General features: G+C 44.7%; 2 protein-coding genes across 3 annotated transcripts in view; both read right to left on the reverse strand.

The window, feature by feature from the left end:
- IP6K2 (inositol hexakisphosphate kinase 2) overlaps positions 1 to 4139 on the reverse strand; it is a 28817-nt gene extending 24678 nt beyond the window's left edge. For both annotated transcript variants that reach the window (XM_037528692.2, XM_037528699.2), the window contains exon 1: positions 4064 to 4139. The gene's annotated coding sequence lies outside the window, so the exon portion shown is untranslated. The remainder of the gene's footprint in view (positions 1 to 4063) is intronic.
- A 10674-nt stretch (positions 4140 to 14813) lies between these two features.
- Positions 14814 to 19642, reverse strand: part of PRKAR2A (protein kinase cAMP-dependent type II regulatory subunit alpha) — a 69741-nt gene continuing 64912 nt past the window's right edge. The window contains exon 11 of the mRNA XM_037528713.2: positions 14814 to 19631. Coding sequence (XP_037384610.1) covers positions 19498 to 19631 — 134 coding nt within the window. The 3' untranslated portion in view covers positions 14814 to 19497. The remainder of the gene's footprint in view (positions 19632 to 19642) is intronic.

Below are 19642 nucleotides of genomic sequence, written 5' to 3' on the forward strand. Positions count from 1 at the left end.
GGGGGTATCCTATACTGTCAAAATACTAACAAGGATGTAAAACAATGTACTTCATTAATTTTTTTTTTTTTTAAGTAAAGGACAGAGGATGCGCACAGGAATTTACCGATAGCCAAAATGCAACTCAAAATCACAAGGAGCTATTACCTCATACCTGTTAGAATGGCTACTGCCAAAATGGCAAGTATTGGCACGGATGCAGAGAAAAGGAAACCCCTGTGCACTGCTGGTGGGCAGCACCCTATGGAGAACACCAAAGGGAGGTGGGAAAGAGCCCCTGACAGTCCTCAGGTTCTAGGACACATGAGGCTTGCTGTTTCCAGACACTTCTCACAGCTAGAATGACCTCTGTAAAGTCATCGCCCCCCAACTCAGTGGCATACTCAGGAGCACACACGGTCTCCTGCATTCTCCATCCAGGGCAGCTGGATGTTCTGCCAAAGTCCACAAAGGAGAATTAAGGAAGGAAAGGAGGGTAAAGAAACAGGACTTGGAAGATGATTAGGTACTGCACACTTTTTAACTCTTGAGGTGGGGGATATCTGTTGTCCTCTCTCCTAAAACATGCACACCCTTAATCAATTCTCCACACAATCTGGACAGTGGGAAACTGTAGACCCTATTCCTCAGAACCCCTAATACAGAGAACAAATCAGAAGGCTAAGTCAGATACTGAACCTTCACACGTTTTGTTCAAGTCAGGCAGAGCAGAGAAGACAGTGAACTGAGCTGCATACATTTAAACAAAAGGGGATGGTCAAGCACTCAAGATAGGTGGAAGCAATGGGACTGGTGCATGAATGAGCTTAACTTGAAAACAGATTTGGGAATTACCGACAAAAGAAAGACGTACCCCAAAACTAACATATAAAGAAGAGTACTGGGTCAAGGCCCCCAAAACTGTGAACTGCCTGTGAGCAGAGGATACATCAATGTGAGAGGAAGAGGTCTATAGAGACAAGGAGGCAGAAGATCTATACCCTCCTGGGGGCCAAGGATAAAACTTTCCTCCCCACTTTTCACATGGAAAATCTAGGGTTCATAACCTTCTGGGCCATAGGACACATCAGGAGGAAAGCACTGTAGCCTTAAGGTCCCTGACAGTCCTTAAAATTCAATTTGGAGCTCATTTTTAAAATGAGTCCTAGTAGTTCCTTCTCAATTCATCACTGAAAAGATATAGAGTGACCCCTTTAAACCCAGTCACCAGACTCAAAAAATATCTCAAGCACAGGGAATGATCAGAAAAAGCATGTGGGAAACCCTACAGGACAAATGCCAGTTGCTTCAACAGATAATGCAGTGCACAGACCTTATTATTTATCCCGATTTGAACAAAACAACTATTACAAAAAGAGAGAAGGGGGGCAGGGAGACACAACTAGGGACATGGAACACAAGTGGATGCTGAAAAACAACTGAAGAATTATTGTTTTCAAAGCAGAATAATAGTATTGTAGATAGCATGGGTAGCTCCTTGTCTCTTAGATATATACAATCAAATACATGAGGATAAAATACATTTTTGGGATATGATTTTTAAAATTTCAGCTTTTTTTTAAAAGATATATTTATGTATACAAAAACTGGGGCATCTCAGTGAAATAAAGAACAGGAAGACTGACTGAATACACTGCTGAGGGGAGCAACAGGCAAGTCAGGAGAGGTCTGCTGCTCCCTGGCCAGGGATCGAACTCATTCTGCAGTGGCTGTGTAGAGCTTCATAGGTTGCCTCTTAACCCTTTGCGCCACCCGTGAGGCCCTCAGCTTTTTTTTAAGGTGGAAGAAGAGTATAAACCAAACAAGAATTGCTAGGAATTGTAATTGTATAAGCTGGTCATGTGTTAACAGATCCAAGGTACTGCACCTTAAGGAGGCTATCAGTTCCTTCAAACACTGAGGCGGCCTCTACATTCAATTTGAGTGGAAAAGGACCTTTTCTTGCCACTAGACTATATTGTAAAATGCTAGTATTACTTATTACTTTTATTACTCGGATGCAAATGGGGAAATATATAGGTTATTTTAAAAACAAAAACATGGCCTCACTGGTGGCGCAAGGGGTTAAGAACCGTACTATGAAGCGATCTGCAGCCTCTGCAGCACAAGTTCGATCCCCGGCCTGACAGGGAGAAACCACATGGCGCAACAGACCTCTCCTGTCTCACCCGCTGCTCCCCTCAGCAGTGTATTTTAGTCAGTTTGCCTGTTCTGTTCCCTGCTCTGTCTCTGGTGAATCCTCTCACCCTCCCGCGCATCTAGCCTGTACCCCAGCTCTTGTATGCATAAATAAATAAATCTTTTTAAAAAAATGCTTTAAAATGCAATCACAAGAGAGTATAAGAGTAATCATCTCCTTATTTTCTATCTACTAAAAATATGTTCAGTTTGTCTAAGGTGATCATCCCATTAAGTAACATGACTTCACTGAAAGGGAAAATTCTTCCCCAGTGCATCCTCTATGAGACAAACAATGGAAAATTTTCACCTCAGCAAGCTGGCCTGAGGAAGGCTCAGGCTCATCTGTTGCCTAGATACCAGAGACTTCTCCTATGCTTATGGAAGGCTCTGGCACCCCTCTGCAAGGGACACTGGCTAAGGTTCTTCTGTAAGTGGTAGCTCCTTTCTCACACATTCCACTGCCCATACAGATACAGGGCTGATGAAATACAATGTACTTATCTGCAAGGCCTCCAGGCACAAAAGAAGTCTGTTCTATGTGCTAAGTGGGTTTTTACAATTATATCAACTCTAGTCCTTGTTCTCATCAACTTGATTTCTAACAATTTCTGTGAATTCTAATATAAAGTCACAAAGCAGGTAAAACAAGGCCTAACAACAGTTAAGTTTTTCTGCAAAAAAAGGTACGAAGCAATCAGCTAGCCTATTATGTTAACTACGATAAAATATTCATTTTGTTCTTTTTAATTCTGATCCTGGCTAAAGGTAAAACAACACACCACCCTGAAGCTTCTCTTTAAAAACTTAACACCAGGTTATAGGATGCAATTATGCAAATTCCAAAGGCGCAACCTATGAAAATAATCATCTTAGACCACTTAAAATGTTACTCCGCTAGAAGTGCAAATACAGCAATTAAATTCATCAAAATTACTGTAATCATGGTGGTTTATAAAAAATATACAACTGGCTACTTGCAACCCACTTTTCAAAAGTTTCAGTACTTTCTCTTGTAACTATTTTTCGTAAGACTTTTATTCCTGTTCTATGTATGTTCTGCCATGGAAATGTTTTATTCCGAGCAGCGACTTCTATTTTATTTTTCTATTTTCACAACATTGGATCTAGTTTCTCTGCTAAAGCAGCATTCTTAATATGAGACCAAAGAAAATCCTAAAATGAAACCAATCATTAGGATGCAAGAGACAAAAGCAGTCTGTAATCAAATGTGAAAAAAATAAAAGCTCCACCTATGATTAGGCTATCACTACCGAAAAGGCATCCTCTGAACCATTTTAAGACTTTGGTTGGATAATAAGGTTAGGTGTGCAGATTGCCCCACCAGACATCAGCTGACAAACCCAACTGGCACTCAACACTCAAAATGGCTGCACAACTGCGGGCCCCAGGTAACAGCACCTGCGGCGTTGGGCGCACTCCCCCACCCACACACCCAGGGAGCTCTCCCTCACTAACTCGGAGACTGTGGATGCCAATATCCTGGGGAGATCCCCCCGCCCATAACCCGACAGACCTTCCCCCTCAAGACCCGGGAAAACCTCAATAACCGTAGGATATCCGACACCCCCAAAATACCCGAGACCCCTCCCCCTAATGACTAGGGAAGATTCTGACCCTCAAAACCAGGAGAGATCGTCCCTCTCCAACGACATGAAGAAATAAAGCCTCTCAAATGACAAGAGGAAATCCGGTCCCACAAAGACCCTAGCAGACCTCCCCCCTCCCACTGCAGGAGCCCCTCCCCAAGAAACGCTGGGCATGTCGCTTATGAACAGCGGCCTCGCTCCCCAACAGCGCGGAGAAGCCGTCCTCCCAAGCTACCGGGGCGGCAGACATAGAAGCCCGGGAAAGCGGGCGTTACCTGCGGCCTCGGCCCGGTTCCGCGGCGCTTCCGTCCTATTGTTTCTCTCACACCAAGATGGCTGCGGCCGCGCCGAGCCCCGCCCCCCGCGCCTCGCTCCCGGCGCTTCCTGCTATTGGCTCGTAGCGGGAACCCACTGCCCGACTGGGCAGCCCGAAAAGCGCTGTTGCTAGGGTGCGGCGAGTCCCAGCGGCGGCTTCCGGGTGAGGCGGGATACGGGGCGGGGCTAGAGGGCGGGGCTGGAGGGCGGGCGGGGCCTGGTCGGCCTCCGCTGGGGAGGGGTGACCCCGGCGGTGAGGTGGATAATTGGGTGGCCGGATGGGTGAAATGCGGGGGTGCCTGGGAGCTGATGAATCAACCAACCGTTACATTTTTCCTGGGTGCAAGGGGTTTACCTGGATGCGGGACTTTCAATGCTAACATCAAGATAGACCAAGCAGTTGGTCAGCCTAGCAGACAGGTAGACCAAAGACAGGATGTGGACACATGGAAAGATGGACAAGAGCGACTGCAGATGGTGGATAAAGGAGTGGTTATATGCACAGCTGGACAGATGACTGGATGTAAAGGGGTAGACAATGACTAGACAGAGAGGAATGGACAGAATAATGGCTGTATAGTCGTCTGCGAACTGTGAATGACCCAGTGTTCAACCCAGTTCCCAGGGCCCTCCAACTGCAGTGTTTATCTGAGGCTCATTTGTCCTGGGCCCTGTATCCGCAAGAAGGGCTCCCACCTGAATGAATGCCAGTGTAGCTGGGAAAGGCAGGGAGGAGACAACTGCTACTGAAAGTGGCAAATGTCCTTACCTGACATTAACTCTTTCTCTAAGTGTGGTATTCTTGCAACCCTGTGTGTTGGGCATTTGCACAGCTGTGGATTCAAGCAATACTCACTCAGCAAGTATTTTACTGAGCACCTATGTTATGTGCTGGAAATACTGCAGTGAACAAAAACAGGTGTGTGTGTTTAATAATGTCTGCCCTTGGGGCCTGCCCAGTGGCGCAGCGGTTGAGCGCTGGGTTGTGAAGCTGCCCGCAGCCTCTGCAGGGCCGGTTCGATCCCCGGCTGCCAGCGAGGGTCCCACATGGCGCGCAGACCTCTCCTGCCGCGCCCGCTACTCTCCTCAGCAGTGTATTTCATTGGTCTGCCTGTTCTGTTCCCCGCTCTGGCTCTGGGGAATTCTCTCACCCTCCCGCACTTCTGACTGTACCCAGTGCTTGTATAAAATAAATAATAAATAAATCTAAAAAAAAAAAAAGATGCTTTAAAAAAAAAAGTCTGCCCTTAGGGTTGGGCAGAAAAGACTTCCTGTGACCAAGTGATCTCTCTTCTCTTGGAAACACCTTCCCTGTGTAGCTTCCAGACTCCATGCACTCCTGGTTTCCTCTGATCTCACTGGTTCCTCCTCTTGCCTCGTCTCACTCTGTCCATACTGTCTCCCTCATAATCCTGTCTACTTCAAATTCCACTGACATGTCAACCACTCGCCATCAGACCCTCCCTGCATGCTAGACACAACATTTAGCTGTCCACTAGGCATCTCACTCTGACGTCCATTTCACTTCTTAAACTCAACTTGTGTCACCTGAGGTCTGGTTTATGCCCCAAACCCACGTCATCCCATCTCCCCTAGCTCAAGAGCTCAAGGGATAGCACCTCAGGCCAAATGACTCAGAGTACCTCTTGACTACTTTATCTCGCACTTACTTTTATCTCGCACTTACTTTCAGCGCACCAGAGAGTCTTGTTGCTTCCATCACATCATCTACCCAGAATGAGACCACTTCTTGCCAAGTCCACACCTAGTCCAGGTCACCACCACTCCTCTCCAGGGAAATGTCATAGCACCTCCAATCTCCTGCTGCCACCCTTGCCACCTTCAGTCTGTTCTCCACAAGTTAGCCTGTGAATATGTCAGATGCCTGCATACTCTGCTCAGAACCCTGGCAAAGCACCTCCCTGAGGAAAAGCTAGAGTGGCCCCATGATTCCCCATTGCCTCTCTGACAGTATCTCTTCTGTTTGGCCTCCAGCCCCACTGTTCAGTGTCCCAAAGTGTGTGTGTGAGTGTGTGTGTGTGTGTGTGTGTATCTTACAGGAACATTTATACATGCCATGCAGGAAATGACCCTTAAGTGTCCAGTGACATTCCATGTCGCCATCTAGCATAGCATGCTGAAATTTAGTCAGGTCAGCACTCCATCTGCCTTGTGCTCCAAATTCAGCTGGTTAGTGGGAGCCCTGGGCACATATAGGACTCAAACCTTTCAAAGCTTCTTCTATCAGCACTCCTGATTTTATAACTGATGAAACCCATCAACCTTATTCCTACTCAAATCTCTGGGTAAGCTTGGGTATAGTAGGATTTCATGGGGATCCAAACATTTTAAATAAAGCCTTGAAGTATCTTGGCCAGGACTGAAGGCTCAAGCCACTCATGGCCAACAACTGGGAAAGTTTCAGTTTTTCATTTCTGTATAGTATTCCATTAAATGATTATACCACAAATTATTGATCCATTCTATTTTTTTAAAGATTTATTTATTTTTATACAAGAACCAGAGTACAGGCCAGATGCGTGGGAGGGTGAGAGGATTCACCAGAAGATTCACCAGAACAGGCAGACTGATGAAGTACACTGCTGAGGGGAGTAGCGGGCGCAACAGGAGAGATCCACCACGCCATGTGGGACCTTCACCCGCCGGCCGGGATCGAACCGCCGCTGCAGAGGCTGTGGACAGCTTCACAGCACGGCACTCAACCGCCTGCGCCACCAGGGGAGGACCTGATTTTTTTTTAATAAATCTTTTTTTTTTTTTAAGATTTATTTATTTATACAAGAGCTGGGGTACAGGCCAGAGGCAGGAGGGTGAGAAAATTCACCAGAGACAGAGCCAGGAGTAGAACAGGCAGACACACCGAAAATCTCGGGACTCTCATTTATAGAAATAAAAGCTCTGGGAAGGTCAGGGATATTTATTTTACTACATCATGTGTAGTGGAAAAATACCTGCAAAGTGACATGTCTTTCACAAGGGCATGGTTGCATGCATTTTGTAACTCCTCATTGTTCTGGTTACTATGCTTCATAACAAGTGACCCACCTTCAGTAAAATTGTAACACTTATTTTGCTCCCAAATCTGGGATTTGGGCAGGATTCAGTGGAATGTTTTTCTCTGCAGCATCAGTCTGGGCAGCTTGAAAGCCGCAACTGGAATCACCTGAAGGCTCCTCACTTGAAGTCTAATATTTGATGCAGGCTGTCAGCTAAGACATTTGCTGGGGCTGGAACATTCACATGTGGTCTCTCCATATGTCCCGGGCTTCTTCGCAACATGGTGGCTAGATTCCAAGAAGGGATTGTTCCAAGAGAGAGATGGCTAGATGGAAACTGGATGACCTTTTCCAACCTAGATTCCAAAGTCACAGTGTTCTTTCTGCCTTATTCTTTCTTTCTTTCTTTCTTTATTTTTTAGAGGCATGTTTTATTTATTTATTTGTTTGTTTGTTTGTTTGTTTTGTTTATACATGCACTGGGTACAGTCAGAAGCGCGGGAGGGTGAGAGAATTCACCAGAGCCAGAGGGGGGGGGGGCAGCGCAGACAGAAGGACCGAAGTACACTGCTGAGGGGAGCAGCGGGCGGCAGGAGAGGTCTGCGCGCCAATTGGGACCCTCCTCCGGTGGCTGGGGAGAAGCTGGAAAATGAACCGGCGCTGCAGAGGCCGCGGGCAGCTTGCAACCCAGCGCTCAACAGCTGCACCACCGGGGAGGCCCCTTTCTGCCTTATTCTATTCATTAGAAGCAGAGTCACTAAGCCATGGTTATATCCAAGGAGGGTGATAATTACACTGATCTTTTGTGTGGACAGGTTTTATGTCACCATCAAAAAGAATGACCTGGCATAATATCATTTGATTTGGAGGGTCTGCCACAAAGTTGGGATGAGTTAAAAAAGATGCAGAAAAGGGGCCTCCCTGGTGGCGCAAGGGCTTAAGACGCAAACTTTGAAGCTATCCGCAGCCTCTGCAACACAAGTTCCATCGCTGGCCGGCCAGGGAGCAACGCACATGCTGCAGCAGACCTCTCCTGTCTCGCCCGCTGCTCCTCTCAGCTCCTCTCAGTCAATCTACCTGTTCTGTTCCCCACTCTGTCTCTGGTGAATCCTCTCAGCCCCCACACCTCTGGCCTATACTCCAGTTCTTGTATGCATAAATAAATAAATGTTAAAAAAAAAAGAAAAAAGATGCAGAAAAGTGTGTATAAAGTTATTTCAATGTGTACAACAAAGATAAACCACTCTGTATAAATGTATGCACATATGTATATTACATACATCATTTATTATATATATGCTATATTAATATATTATACACACATTTATTATGATATATGCAAAGAGAAATACAGGGACCATATATCTTATAACCAAGGATTTCAGAGAGTGAAGGTGATAGAAGAGAGAGGCAGGAGTAAACAAACGAGAAAAAGATGAAAAGCTGCTAAAACCAGCAGTTAAGATGGGTTTTCCCTTATGCATTTAATTGGAGGTATATATTTAACTGTATGAAGAGAGCGTTGTTTTTTTTTTTTGAAGAGAGTGAGTTTGAGAAAGGTATGCTTTGATCAAGAAATTAAGGAAGTAATGACCACCTTACCATAAAGCTCAGGAAAGAGAAGGGAGGAGTTACTGGTGGGCCAAGAGGGGCTTCAGGGCACTGACAATGTTCTTCATCTGGGTTGACCTGTGAGAAATCATTGAACAGAATGTCTTTGCTTTAGGCACTTTTCTGTATTTGATATATTCCACACTTAAAACAATGTAAAATAAAAAATGCAAAGCACACTTTACAGAAGGTTCCCAGTTGGTAGAGTGAAGGGGTGGGAGAGGACCCCCAGCTCCTATCACAGCTTATTAGAGTGTCCCAGAAGGAGGTGTAAATCTGGAGTGAGTAGCATGGAGATAAAACCCAAAGCCATGCTGTTCCTGACAAAAATCTCATAGTAAGGAAGAAAGGCGAATCCACCTGGAGTCCTGGACCATTCCAACATTTAACCATAGTCCAGGTTAATGTTGGCAAATGAGGTGGGAAGAAAACCAGGAGAATTGGATGTTTCTGAGAAGGTAGTCCTTGAAGCAAAATAGAGGAATCCACCATGGTGAATTAGACTGAGACTGCAGACAGTCACAAGTGCATGGGCTCTGCCTGGGGAAGTGGCCGGAAACTACTGGGGTGGGCTGTGGCTAGAGTGGGAGGTGAGCAGGCAACAGTAGGCCAGTCTTAAGGACTTTGTCATGAAAGGAGAACAACAGGGTAGGCACTAGAGGAAGAGCCCTGAGCTTGTTTTCTCCCTAAAAACAAGGTGAAGTTATTATTGAGAAGAGCAGGGATGTAGGAGGCTAGAGGATGGGGCCAAGGGCCAGGCAGCAAGCTTATGAGACCTGGAGATGAAAGATAGCACAGGGTTGGCTGGGTAGAGACATGCCTCAAGGATGTAACTAGGGCCTCCCCTGGTGGCGCAGCGGTTGAGCACTGGGCTGCAAACTTGCCAGCAGCCTCTGCAGCACCAGTTCGATCCCCGGCCATGGTGAAGGCCCCACATGGCATGCAGACCTCTCCTGCTGCGCCTGCTGCTCCTCTCAGCAGTGTATTTCGTTAGTCTGCCTGTCCTGTTCCCCGCTATGGCTCCGGTGAATTCTCTCACCCTCCCACACTTCTGACTGTACCCAGTGCTTATATAAATAAATAAATAAATCTTAAAAAAAAGGGATGTAACTAACCAGGTCCCAGGAAGTAACGGACCACTGCAAAAGAGAGCCTCCAAAGATGGAGGCACTGGGATAAGAGTTGGACCCAGGGGTTGAGGCAGCCGTTGTGTACCAAGACGGTGTTGGGAAGTTCCAGGGTCTGTGTGTGGGAGCTGGTGTTTCCCTGCTACACTCTCTCTCCATGCAGCCCTGGCCTAGCATTGAGAATTATTCCTCTTTTCTAGGGCCTAGGACAGGGGAAGGGCGGAGGTGGGGCTGTAGTGGGTCCAGCTGTGCTGGGATCAGACATCCTACAGAACCCACTCCCTTCCTCCATCTTCCTTAAACAATCCACCCCACCCACATCTAGCCCCAGGGTTGGACATAAAACTCAGAATAGGGAACAAGATGTTCTTACCCAGGCGGGGGCAAGACTCAGGTTCCCTACAAACCACACCCAGAGCCCTGGTCCCTGGAGCCCTGGGATGTGGGCCATGCAGGGAGGGGCTGGTTACAAATCATTCTGAAGAATTTTTTCCCCGCAGAACAAAAGACAGGAAAATTCCCAAGGAAAGGATCCTGCAGGGTCTAGGTAGAATTAGCTCCCAGCACACTTGGACATGCACACTCTGTCCCTGGGGCATCCAGATAGCAAACAGCTCAGAGGGGCACTCCAAGAAATTTCTATTGTGCTGGAAGTTAGCCCACTCTCAGCAGGCGCCACTCCCACACTCAAAGTACCTTGCCTGCATGTTGTAAACCTGGTCCTTTAAACAGTTCCTGGGTGCAAGGCCAGCCCTCCCAGGTTATAAAACTATAAAACTAACTTTATTCATTTATCAATTGTGAGCCAGCTGCCAAGGAGTGGATGCTGCTACTGCTGTATGCCTGAGATGATGGTTTAAAGTGAGATCACACCAGTGCTGGACCCATGTCCTTTTGTTGGACTTTGACCCAGCCCACACAGGTGAGGGGCCTACGCTGGATCCTGCTGGATTAATGGCTGTGGGCAAAACCAAGACAGTGTGGGGTGGATACTGCCACGGACCAGCACAGCAGTAGACGATGAGGCCACCTCAGGGTTGAGAGAAGCGTGCAGGATGGTCAGGGCGTCGGCGAAAGAAATGACAAACAGACACACTTCAAGAGTGAAAATCTGAGTGTAATTTTCTCTAAATTTGTGACCAGTATATATATGTTTTCCAAAAGCACAGGAATGAATATCAAGGAAATTAGCTTGCTCATGGGCTCAGTCTACCACTATCAGGGAGGTGATCTACATAACAAGCAATGACCATTATAGAAGAAAGAAGGAAGTTTAGAAAGACAAATAAGGGATTAAAGTTTGTAGTTCTAGGAAGAGGGATAAGATTTTTAGCATTCTTGTAGTGGTTCTTGGTGGTCGTTATCTATTGATAAGCTTCTGCCTTTTCAGGGAACTTCCGTTGCACTTCCTCTGCTTCAGGCTGTTCTCCCCCTGCGCGCTGGTTGCCCAGCCGGACCTAGGGACCGTGGCGAAAGCCATTCCTAAAGATCACTGCGGGGGGAGGTGCAGCAGGTAGGGTTTTGCTGTTCTTCCCCTGCGCGCTGGTTGCCCAGCCGGACCTAGGGGCGGTTAGCCCTAAAGGTCACTGCAGGGGAAGGTGCAGCAGGATACCCTGCTATAAGTCTGCTTCCTTCTTTACAGAGGAGCCAGTTGAGGCTCTGGACAAGAGTTCCAACTCATCCTCCATTGGTCAGCCTAGTGGAACCATATTAAATTTTACTGTAGGGGCAGTACCCCAAGTATGGGCTTTTCATTCCCCAGCTCCATCCTGGTAGGAAAAGTTCTTTGGCTTCCAGAGCTGCCAAGGGAAAGCAGCTGAGCCAATTCTGGGGTGGGGGGATGCGAGTTTAAATGCAGCCTCATTTCTTACCGAGTATGGGGCCAGCTGCACAACTCTGGGACAGGACGCCAGGGGTCCAGGGTGGCTGATCTGCAGTGCTGACATGCCCAGGCCTGACACACATGTCCCAAAATCTCTCCTCTGCTATCTTGCAGGTCTAAGGCTTAGTTTCAGGATTCTGGCTCCTCCAGCCCAGGCTGGGCTCATGGTTGGCATGGGAGTATATATTGGAGGATTCCCTTCATGCCCATGTCTTCCATTTTCAGAATGAAAATGTCCAGTTTAACTCTGCTTGTATATTATTTTGGAAAGTACTCATTTGCTTACCTGGTGGATCTGGACTTGAACTCTTTTTATCGATTTACTAGGAAAGAAACTGCACATCCCAGCTTCTTCATTTTGGGAGTTGGAAGATTTTGCTAGAAAGGATATTGTTGGATCCTGGCTTCCAGCAGTATATATAGTGACTTTTGAGTCTTGGTTCAGTGCAATTCTGCAGGAGGAAAGAGTGAACCCCTGGCTAAAAAGGCCAAGGAAAACTGGCTGGTACCATATTTTGACTACCTTCCCCAGGAGCTAATTGACAAATGCCCATTTTTCTGCTTGTCAAGATGGACTCACAGTGAACATGTTACAGGGCAGCCCCGATACAAAAAGGGTTGCCTGACTGTGGGTCCTCACCCGCGCTCTTAAAAGGGGAGAAGGATTTTGTCCTGATGTATTTAAGGTATTTAAAATATGATGATCCTCCTCTTCTAACTCTGCCCTCTGGCAGTCCTCATGGGAAGGGGAAGGTTTATCCTTTCTCTGTGCCATCAGCCGAGCCTCCGCCATATCCAATTTATGGAGGGTGACCTGTATCTGGTCCTGCATACTTGATCTTGTATGCTTTTAAAGCTGACTCAAAAATGTTACGGTTCTCATCCCTCATACACTTAATAGTTAAATCAAGGGCCTGATTTTGTTGTTGCATGGCCAGGTTAAGAGCCTGAATTTGTTATTGCATGGCTAAGTTAAGAGCCTGAATGTGTTGTTGCACATTCTCAGTATGAGAAGTAGAACATCTACCTCTCATAGAAACAAGAATGTAGCAAATGGCGCTTACACATATTACCAAAAAAATACCCAGAAGCACAGACTGTAAAGGGATGGCTTGTAAACCACCCATGTATGTACACAGTAGTAAAATCATGTGCCATACACCAGGCTTCATCAAATTATTTACATTAATGAAACTGGTAGTAATATTTAATGGAAGAAGGCTACTTAAATTCAAGGCTGGAAGGAAACTGAAAGAACTCAAGTTAGGGATGAAACTGTGTAAGCTCATGGTTGAGGCCATAGTTGAGTCAAAAACACACCCACAAGAGCTGTAGGCACAGGAAAAAAAGCAGACTTTTCAGGACTTGAGACAAAGATTACTCTGCGAGTCCTGCAGACCTAGTGTGCTTATGGTGACCAATGCAAGGAAAGTTACTTCGGGCTGGTCAACCAAGGGTGTATCTTGGAAACCACGCTGGGCGCCAAACTGTTACAGGGCAGTCCCAATACAAAAAGTGTTGCCTGACTGTGGGTCCTCACCCGCGTGCTTAAAAGGACTTATCAATACTATACTGCAGGCACACACAGAAAGTTAATAAAAGGTTTATTTACAAGGGAAGGGCAAATGAGGAAATGTACAACTCAGGGAGAAAAGTGGGAGATAAAGTTTTAAATGTGTCCTACCCGATCTGCCGATCTGGAATCCCAAATGGCACTCTGAGAGCTGGCCGCAAGCCAGGAGCTGTGAAGCCAGGAAGCGAGCGAGAGAGCGAGAGCCCCCAAGGCCCACGTGTTTGGTTTTTTTTACCAAACCTGGCTGCTTAACTCCACCCTCAGGTCCCAGCCACCTTCCCTTTGGTGGTGATGGGATTTGTCTTTCCCAATGTATTGATGGCTTTGATCTGGAGTGGGGGTGGAGTCCACAAAGCCTGCATGGAATTAGCTCAGGACATCCTTTTCCCCTAACAGTCAAGGTTCTGTTGGCTTTTCCAGTGTCTGGGGTAGCTAACAGTCCCCCTTTAGTTTCATACTTTGGCCTGGCCAGTCTCAAAGCCTGTCTACAAATATGCTGGTCATTGTTCAATTTTTTTTAAAAGATTTATTTATTTATGCATACAAGAACTGGGGTACAGGCTCTGGTGTGGGGGGTGAGAGGATTCACCAGAGACAGAGTGGAGAGCAGAACAGGCAGACTGACTGAAATATACTGCTGAGGGGAGCAGCCCCATTGTTTGATTTTGTACAAAGACAAGCAAGATAACTGGTTTTATAGAACAGAAAGAAGTATCCACAGGATCAAGGATTCCAGTTGGGAAGAAATAAGCAAGGGAGGAGTAGAAACCTCACAAAAGGGCCTCCCTGGTGGCGCAAGGGATTGTGTCAGCACTATGAAGCTTTCCACAGCCACTGCAGCACGAGTTCGATTCCCCGCCAGGGAGCAAACCCACATGGCACAGTAGACTTCTCCTGTCTCACCCGTTGCTCCCCTCAGCAGTGTATTTCAGTGACCCTGCCTGTTCTGTTCCCCACTCTGTCTCTGGTGAATACTCTTACCACCCCCCTGCACCTCTGGCTTACACCACAGTTTTAGCATGCTTAAATAAATCTTTAAAAAAAAAAAAAATAGGGGCTCCCCGGTGGTGCAGCGGTTGAGCGCTGGGTTGCGAAGCTGCATGCAGCCTCTACAGCATCGGTTCGATCCCCGGCTGCCAGGCGAGGGTCCCACATGGCGCGCAGACCTCTCCTGCCGCCCACTGCTCCCCTCAGCAGTGTATTTTGTCAGTCTGCCTGCTCTGCTCTCCCCTCTGGCTCTGGTGAATTCTCTCACCCTCCTGTGCTTCTGACTGTACCCAGTGCTTGTATAAATAAATAAAAATAAATCTTAAAAAAAAAAATAAAGTTGTTAAGCTGAAATTGCTGAGTATGTATATAGGCAACTGATGGGACAAATTTTTAGCTTCTTGTTGGAAATGACTGCCACAAAAGCAGTCCTTATGTGACTGAGACTGGAAAATATCATCTTGAAATTGGAAACAAAAACAAAAACACACGAAGTGGCAGGACAAGTATGTAATTTACATTTTATTTTCTCCCAGAGGACCATTTTTCTTCAGTCCTTAAGGACTCAGCTCCTTTGGCAGAGGTGATGAGGCAGCACCCACAGGTCTAAATCGGGGTGGGGGTATTCAATCTCTCCAGGCTTCAGGAGAATACCTTGCCATGAATGGCACAACTCAAGCAACAGTGTAATTTCATATACATGATGGAAGCACATAGGGATGAGGATGCTTGTTTTGGTTACATCCCTGATGACTGTGGCCCCCAGTTTTGAATGACAAACTTCTCAATAGTCTTGTACTTGGGCACATGTGGGACACAGTTGGTATACCAAAGAGGCTGCGTGTGTCCTGCCACCTCTTAACTCTTCATAGCAAAACCACCACCAAACCCAGAAGATCAAACCATATTTAATTTTTAAAGCCTTAAAATATCGTCAGTTTGGTTTTGAGAGGATTTTTTTACCTGTTTTTTGAGTCCCATGTGGATATTTTTTACACTCACTGACTACTTGGCTCTCTTATATTGCCAGGTGTCCCTGCCTAGATGAAGGCGAGATCAAACTAGAACATGGTTTTGCTGTAAAATGGGATTTTGTTCGTTACTTGGAAAGAAACTGTATGTACATTAGGCTATCACAGTCATAGTTTTGGTTATAGATGTGTTACAGAAAAGGAAATAATGTAAATAATATTGCCAGACTGAAGATGTTTTCTGCTAGGCTTCATTGGTAATCCCCAACAATTCAAATACCATGCTGTGATGGCTAATTTTATATCAACTTTACTGGGCCAAAGGAAGTCCAGATATTTGGTCAACCATTGCTCTGGGAGTTTCAGTTATTTTCAAGAGCTCACACCATAATTCCAACAATTTATCTGCCAGATGAATGCTATGATGGTCGGGAGTTCTAAAATGAGAGGACAAGCACACGACACAAGGTTGCACTGGAAAGTCAGACATATAATTTGTCAGCCTTTATTAACCAAGAGCAAAGCCGAGCCCTAGAGTTTCCTTTTTAAAAAACCCCAACCTTATTTATAGCAAACAATTTAATTACATATTCAATACTACAGAGCAAGAATTGATCACTTTCCAATCACTTCTGAGATTAAAATACAAGTGTAAAATGGATTAAAATAAAATTCTCCCCAATGATTTAAAAAATAATTTCAATTGAAAGATATTTCAAACACCATGTATAGAACTCAAGACCAAAACCCCCCGCCCAAAAAAAGAAAGAAAGAAAACAAAACCAAAAACCTTAAGATCTTTACCCTTGAGGTAGCACAATAATGCTGAATTAGATTTATTTTATTACAATGATCTTAAGAAAACAATGAAGAATCTATCGTTTGCTCAAGGTGGGCTAAATGGTTTTCTGCAAATCCCACATGAGGTTAGTGACAGTGTTCTTTTTTTTTCTTTTTTTTTTAAGTATAAAGATAGCCCTGCATTGTGTAAAAGGAAACCCACAGGAAGGCTGCTTCTCATAAAATAGACATTAGAATCATTAAAGGACGTCAGCAGTCAAGACAAGAGGAACAAGAGGTAATTTTAGTGAAAAACCAAAACAACTTGTATCTTGGCAAGATTGGTTTACAAGTGCATGTCAAGAACAAAAATTCCAACATCAGCCAACTGAAAACAAAAGATAAAAGATGACATTCACGGGTCTTTTTCCTTTCTCTGTGCAAAAAATGCTCTTTCAGTTATTTTAAACTAGAGAGGATTGTTTGTACAACGTGACACGACACGGAAATGGTGTGTACCCAGGGTGCTGCTGTACACCAGTGGCTCCTCTCACTGACTACTTTATATAAGCAAAGAATCTGGGCAATAAAATGATAAACATAACTTCTCCTGGCTGGAGAACCATTTCTTTCTACTATGCTGCCAAATTTGCTCACTAAATAATAATTCAAAAAAAGCTCCACCCTGATTCCTGAGAATCTATAGCAATTATATGAGACTATCAACTAACAGAACAGAGCACATGAACCCTTCCTTCAAAGAATACAACCAATAAAAGAGAGTGGGTGTAATAAACCAGGGGCCAAAATGAAAGATAATACTGCAGGTTGGATCTCAAGGCTCTCAGGATATTCTCCACTATCCAAAATCAATAACAAGCTGGAAAAGCGGGTGTGAAGCTCTAAACCAAAGAAGCAAACTATATATATATATATATATATATATATAAAAATTTAAAAAAGATCTCTTCCCAACATATACTCTTCTGAAGCTCAACTATCAATTCAGGGCTTGCCTGGTACAATGTGAATAACTCAGCTCTGAGCTAAACTTTGTCTGCCATCTTTATTCTCCATGCTGCAGAGAGAATTGAATGATGTCAGATTCCTGGCACCTTGGTAATGGCTGTGCCCTATTTCACTCACACCAATCCCTTTAAAATCTTCTTTTCTCAAACTAGACTCCAAGGGACACAGTATGTATTAATAGCATGGACTGATGATCCATATGTCAATATGTAGTTAGAACCGGAGGATACAACCTTGATGAATTCTACTCTGTACATCAATGACTTGGGGTGCCAAAAAGAGACCTTTGAGATGAGGACAATTGAACTGGGATTTGCAAGAGGGCAGCCTGCAGAAGTGACCAGAATGAAGTTCACAGCCTTAACTAACGCTGGTGGTGGTGGGTGGAGAGGTGCACAGAAGGCAAGACACTCAGTGTTCAGAGTCCTCACCTAATTGGAGGCTAGAGCTCTGTATATTTCTTAAGTCCAATGTACCTGTTACCTTTGCAAGAAACAAATGTTTCTTGTCTGCTTAAGTGCAAAGTCTGCTTTCTGTCTTTATTTAATAATGAAGCAATATTATAGAAAAAAAGAACCTTGAAAATCATGGGAAAAACCAGTGGCTTTCCCAGTACTAGCTGCCTATTTTGGAGTATTAGTTCCAACCATTCACAATTCTGAAAGTTGCAGTTCAGGCTGCATAGGGCATTCTGAAAAGCATCCTTCTGTTTTACTTCACAGATGTAAGAAATGGGAGAACTGATCAAGGTGGTAATGGGTCACCACTCTGGAACTCTTTTGACCAATGTTAGTGGCAAAAATACCTGGCTTATATGAACAATAGAAGATGATTATGTGGGGCACCATCATTTTCTACATCAGGAATGACTCAAGCCCCAGCCGATAATCTTTTTGGGATTCATTAAGTTATACAGGTTTTTAAAAAGATCATATTGGGAAGGATCTTTTTATTTAACATAAACTTGGCTATCATATTCAAATTTATATTTATGTAAATTTCCCACTGCTCTTAGGATCTCTTACAACACCCGATTCTAAGTCATTCTGAAGAAGGAAAAAAAACTCATTCTGAAATACAGCTAATTAGGGCAAGTCATCAAGATTATACTTGATATAATTAAAAGGTTTAAAAAATTTTAAAATACAAGCTAAATTATTTTTCTTTGGAAGTAAAAAATTCCAAAGGAACAACTGGAATACCAAATATTGCAACATCTTAACTATAAAGGTTTTGCAGTAATTCTATGAAATTGCAAATGATGCTAATTTTGGAAAACTAACAAGAGTTGAACTTTAGGATGAATGCCTGGGTCAGCTGAAAAACTCCATATATATAAATATGTCCAAGAGGTATTCCCTAAATGGAGAAATTATTCTTTTAATTTCAAATAACAGCCGTTTCTTCTTTGAGTTAAAAAATTTATGGTTCAACAGCAAAGCTATGCAACAAGTCTGGTGTACAAGGAAAGGGTTCTCTTTGTAGTACAGTATACTATCATTAGCCAGTAGGGGCAACTGGAAACAAAAGATGGCCAAAGTTGTCCAGAAAAGTGTTTGGATCAGATAAGGTAATGAGCTTCTAGACCCTGGCTCCTTATAAAAGGACAGCAATTCATTCATGCAAACTGCACAGAAATCAAATAAAACAAAACCAAAAAGGATAAAATTCCCCAACCCCAAAAATCTTCTGGTTCTTTACTACCTAAATGTGCTGAATCCCAGTTTTCTGTTTTCTCATGGGTCCCAATGACTGATCAGTACGTTTTGGGTGCTGATCTGCTGGGTCCTGGAAGGGGCCTTTCCCTAAACATCACTATGAGTTTGAAACAACTGTGAAGTGTGCAGCTGCCAGCAGACCGTACAATGCCATAGGACCACAGACCTCCATCATTTCTGCCACCATTTCCCACAGTAAAGCCAAGGGCTACAGTTGTGAACAAATGTACACTTTCTCAAAGGACAAATGAGGAGATCAAAGGCTACACCATTTCCTCCCTTGAGAAAGGCTGGGGGAGGATGTCTACAGTTACACAACGGTATAGACCTGTGGTAACTTCCAAAAGCAATAGTAGCAGCAAGAGAGGAAAGTAAGATGTTTACACTTTGGACTTTTTATCAGGCACTTAAATTGTTGGAGAGACATGCCATTTTGAACCAAAGATGTAAAAATTGGGTTGAGTAATCATTACAAGTGGTCTAATAATGGGCGTTTAGGAGCAAAGTGGAGGTGTGAGTGGAACCTCTACCCATCCTTTAGTGCTGACTTTCAAGTTTTATAAATGCCCACAGCCATAGCATTGGCAGTGGTGATGGCAACAGCAGGAACAGTTCTGTCATGTCTGTTTTCTATGTGTGTTGTGTGGCTGACCGGAAGGTTTTGGTGTCACACTGAGAAGGCTCTGGGGTGCAGCACACCTACTGCCCAGGATCGTTCAGATCCATACTGGAGCCAAACATCTTCACCAGTTGCTCTTCATAATGTGAGATGTTCCGCTTCATGATGTCCATGCAGGGCCCCAGAAGCCTCTCAAATGCTTGTACATCCATAACTGCAATGTTA

The sequence above is a fragment of the Talpa occidentalis genome, unplaced genomic scaffold (assembly GCF_014898055.3).
Source record: "Talpa occidentalis isolate TD23 unplaced genomic scaffold, MPIMG_talOcc4v2.1 talOcc4.10, whole genome shotgun sequence".
Classification (NCBI taxonomy): Eukaryota; Metazoa; Chordata; class Mammalia; order Eulipotyphla; family Talpidae; genus Talpa; species Talpa occidentalis.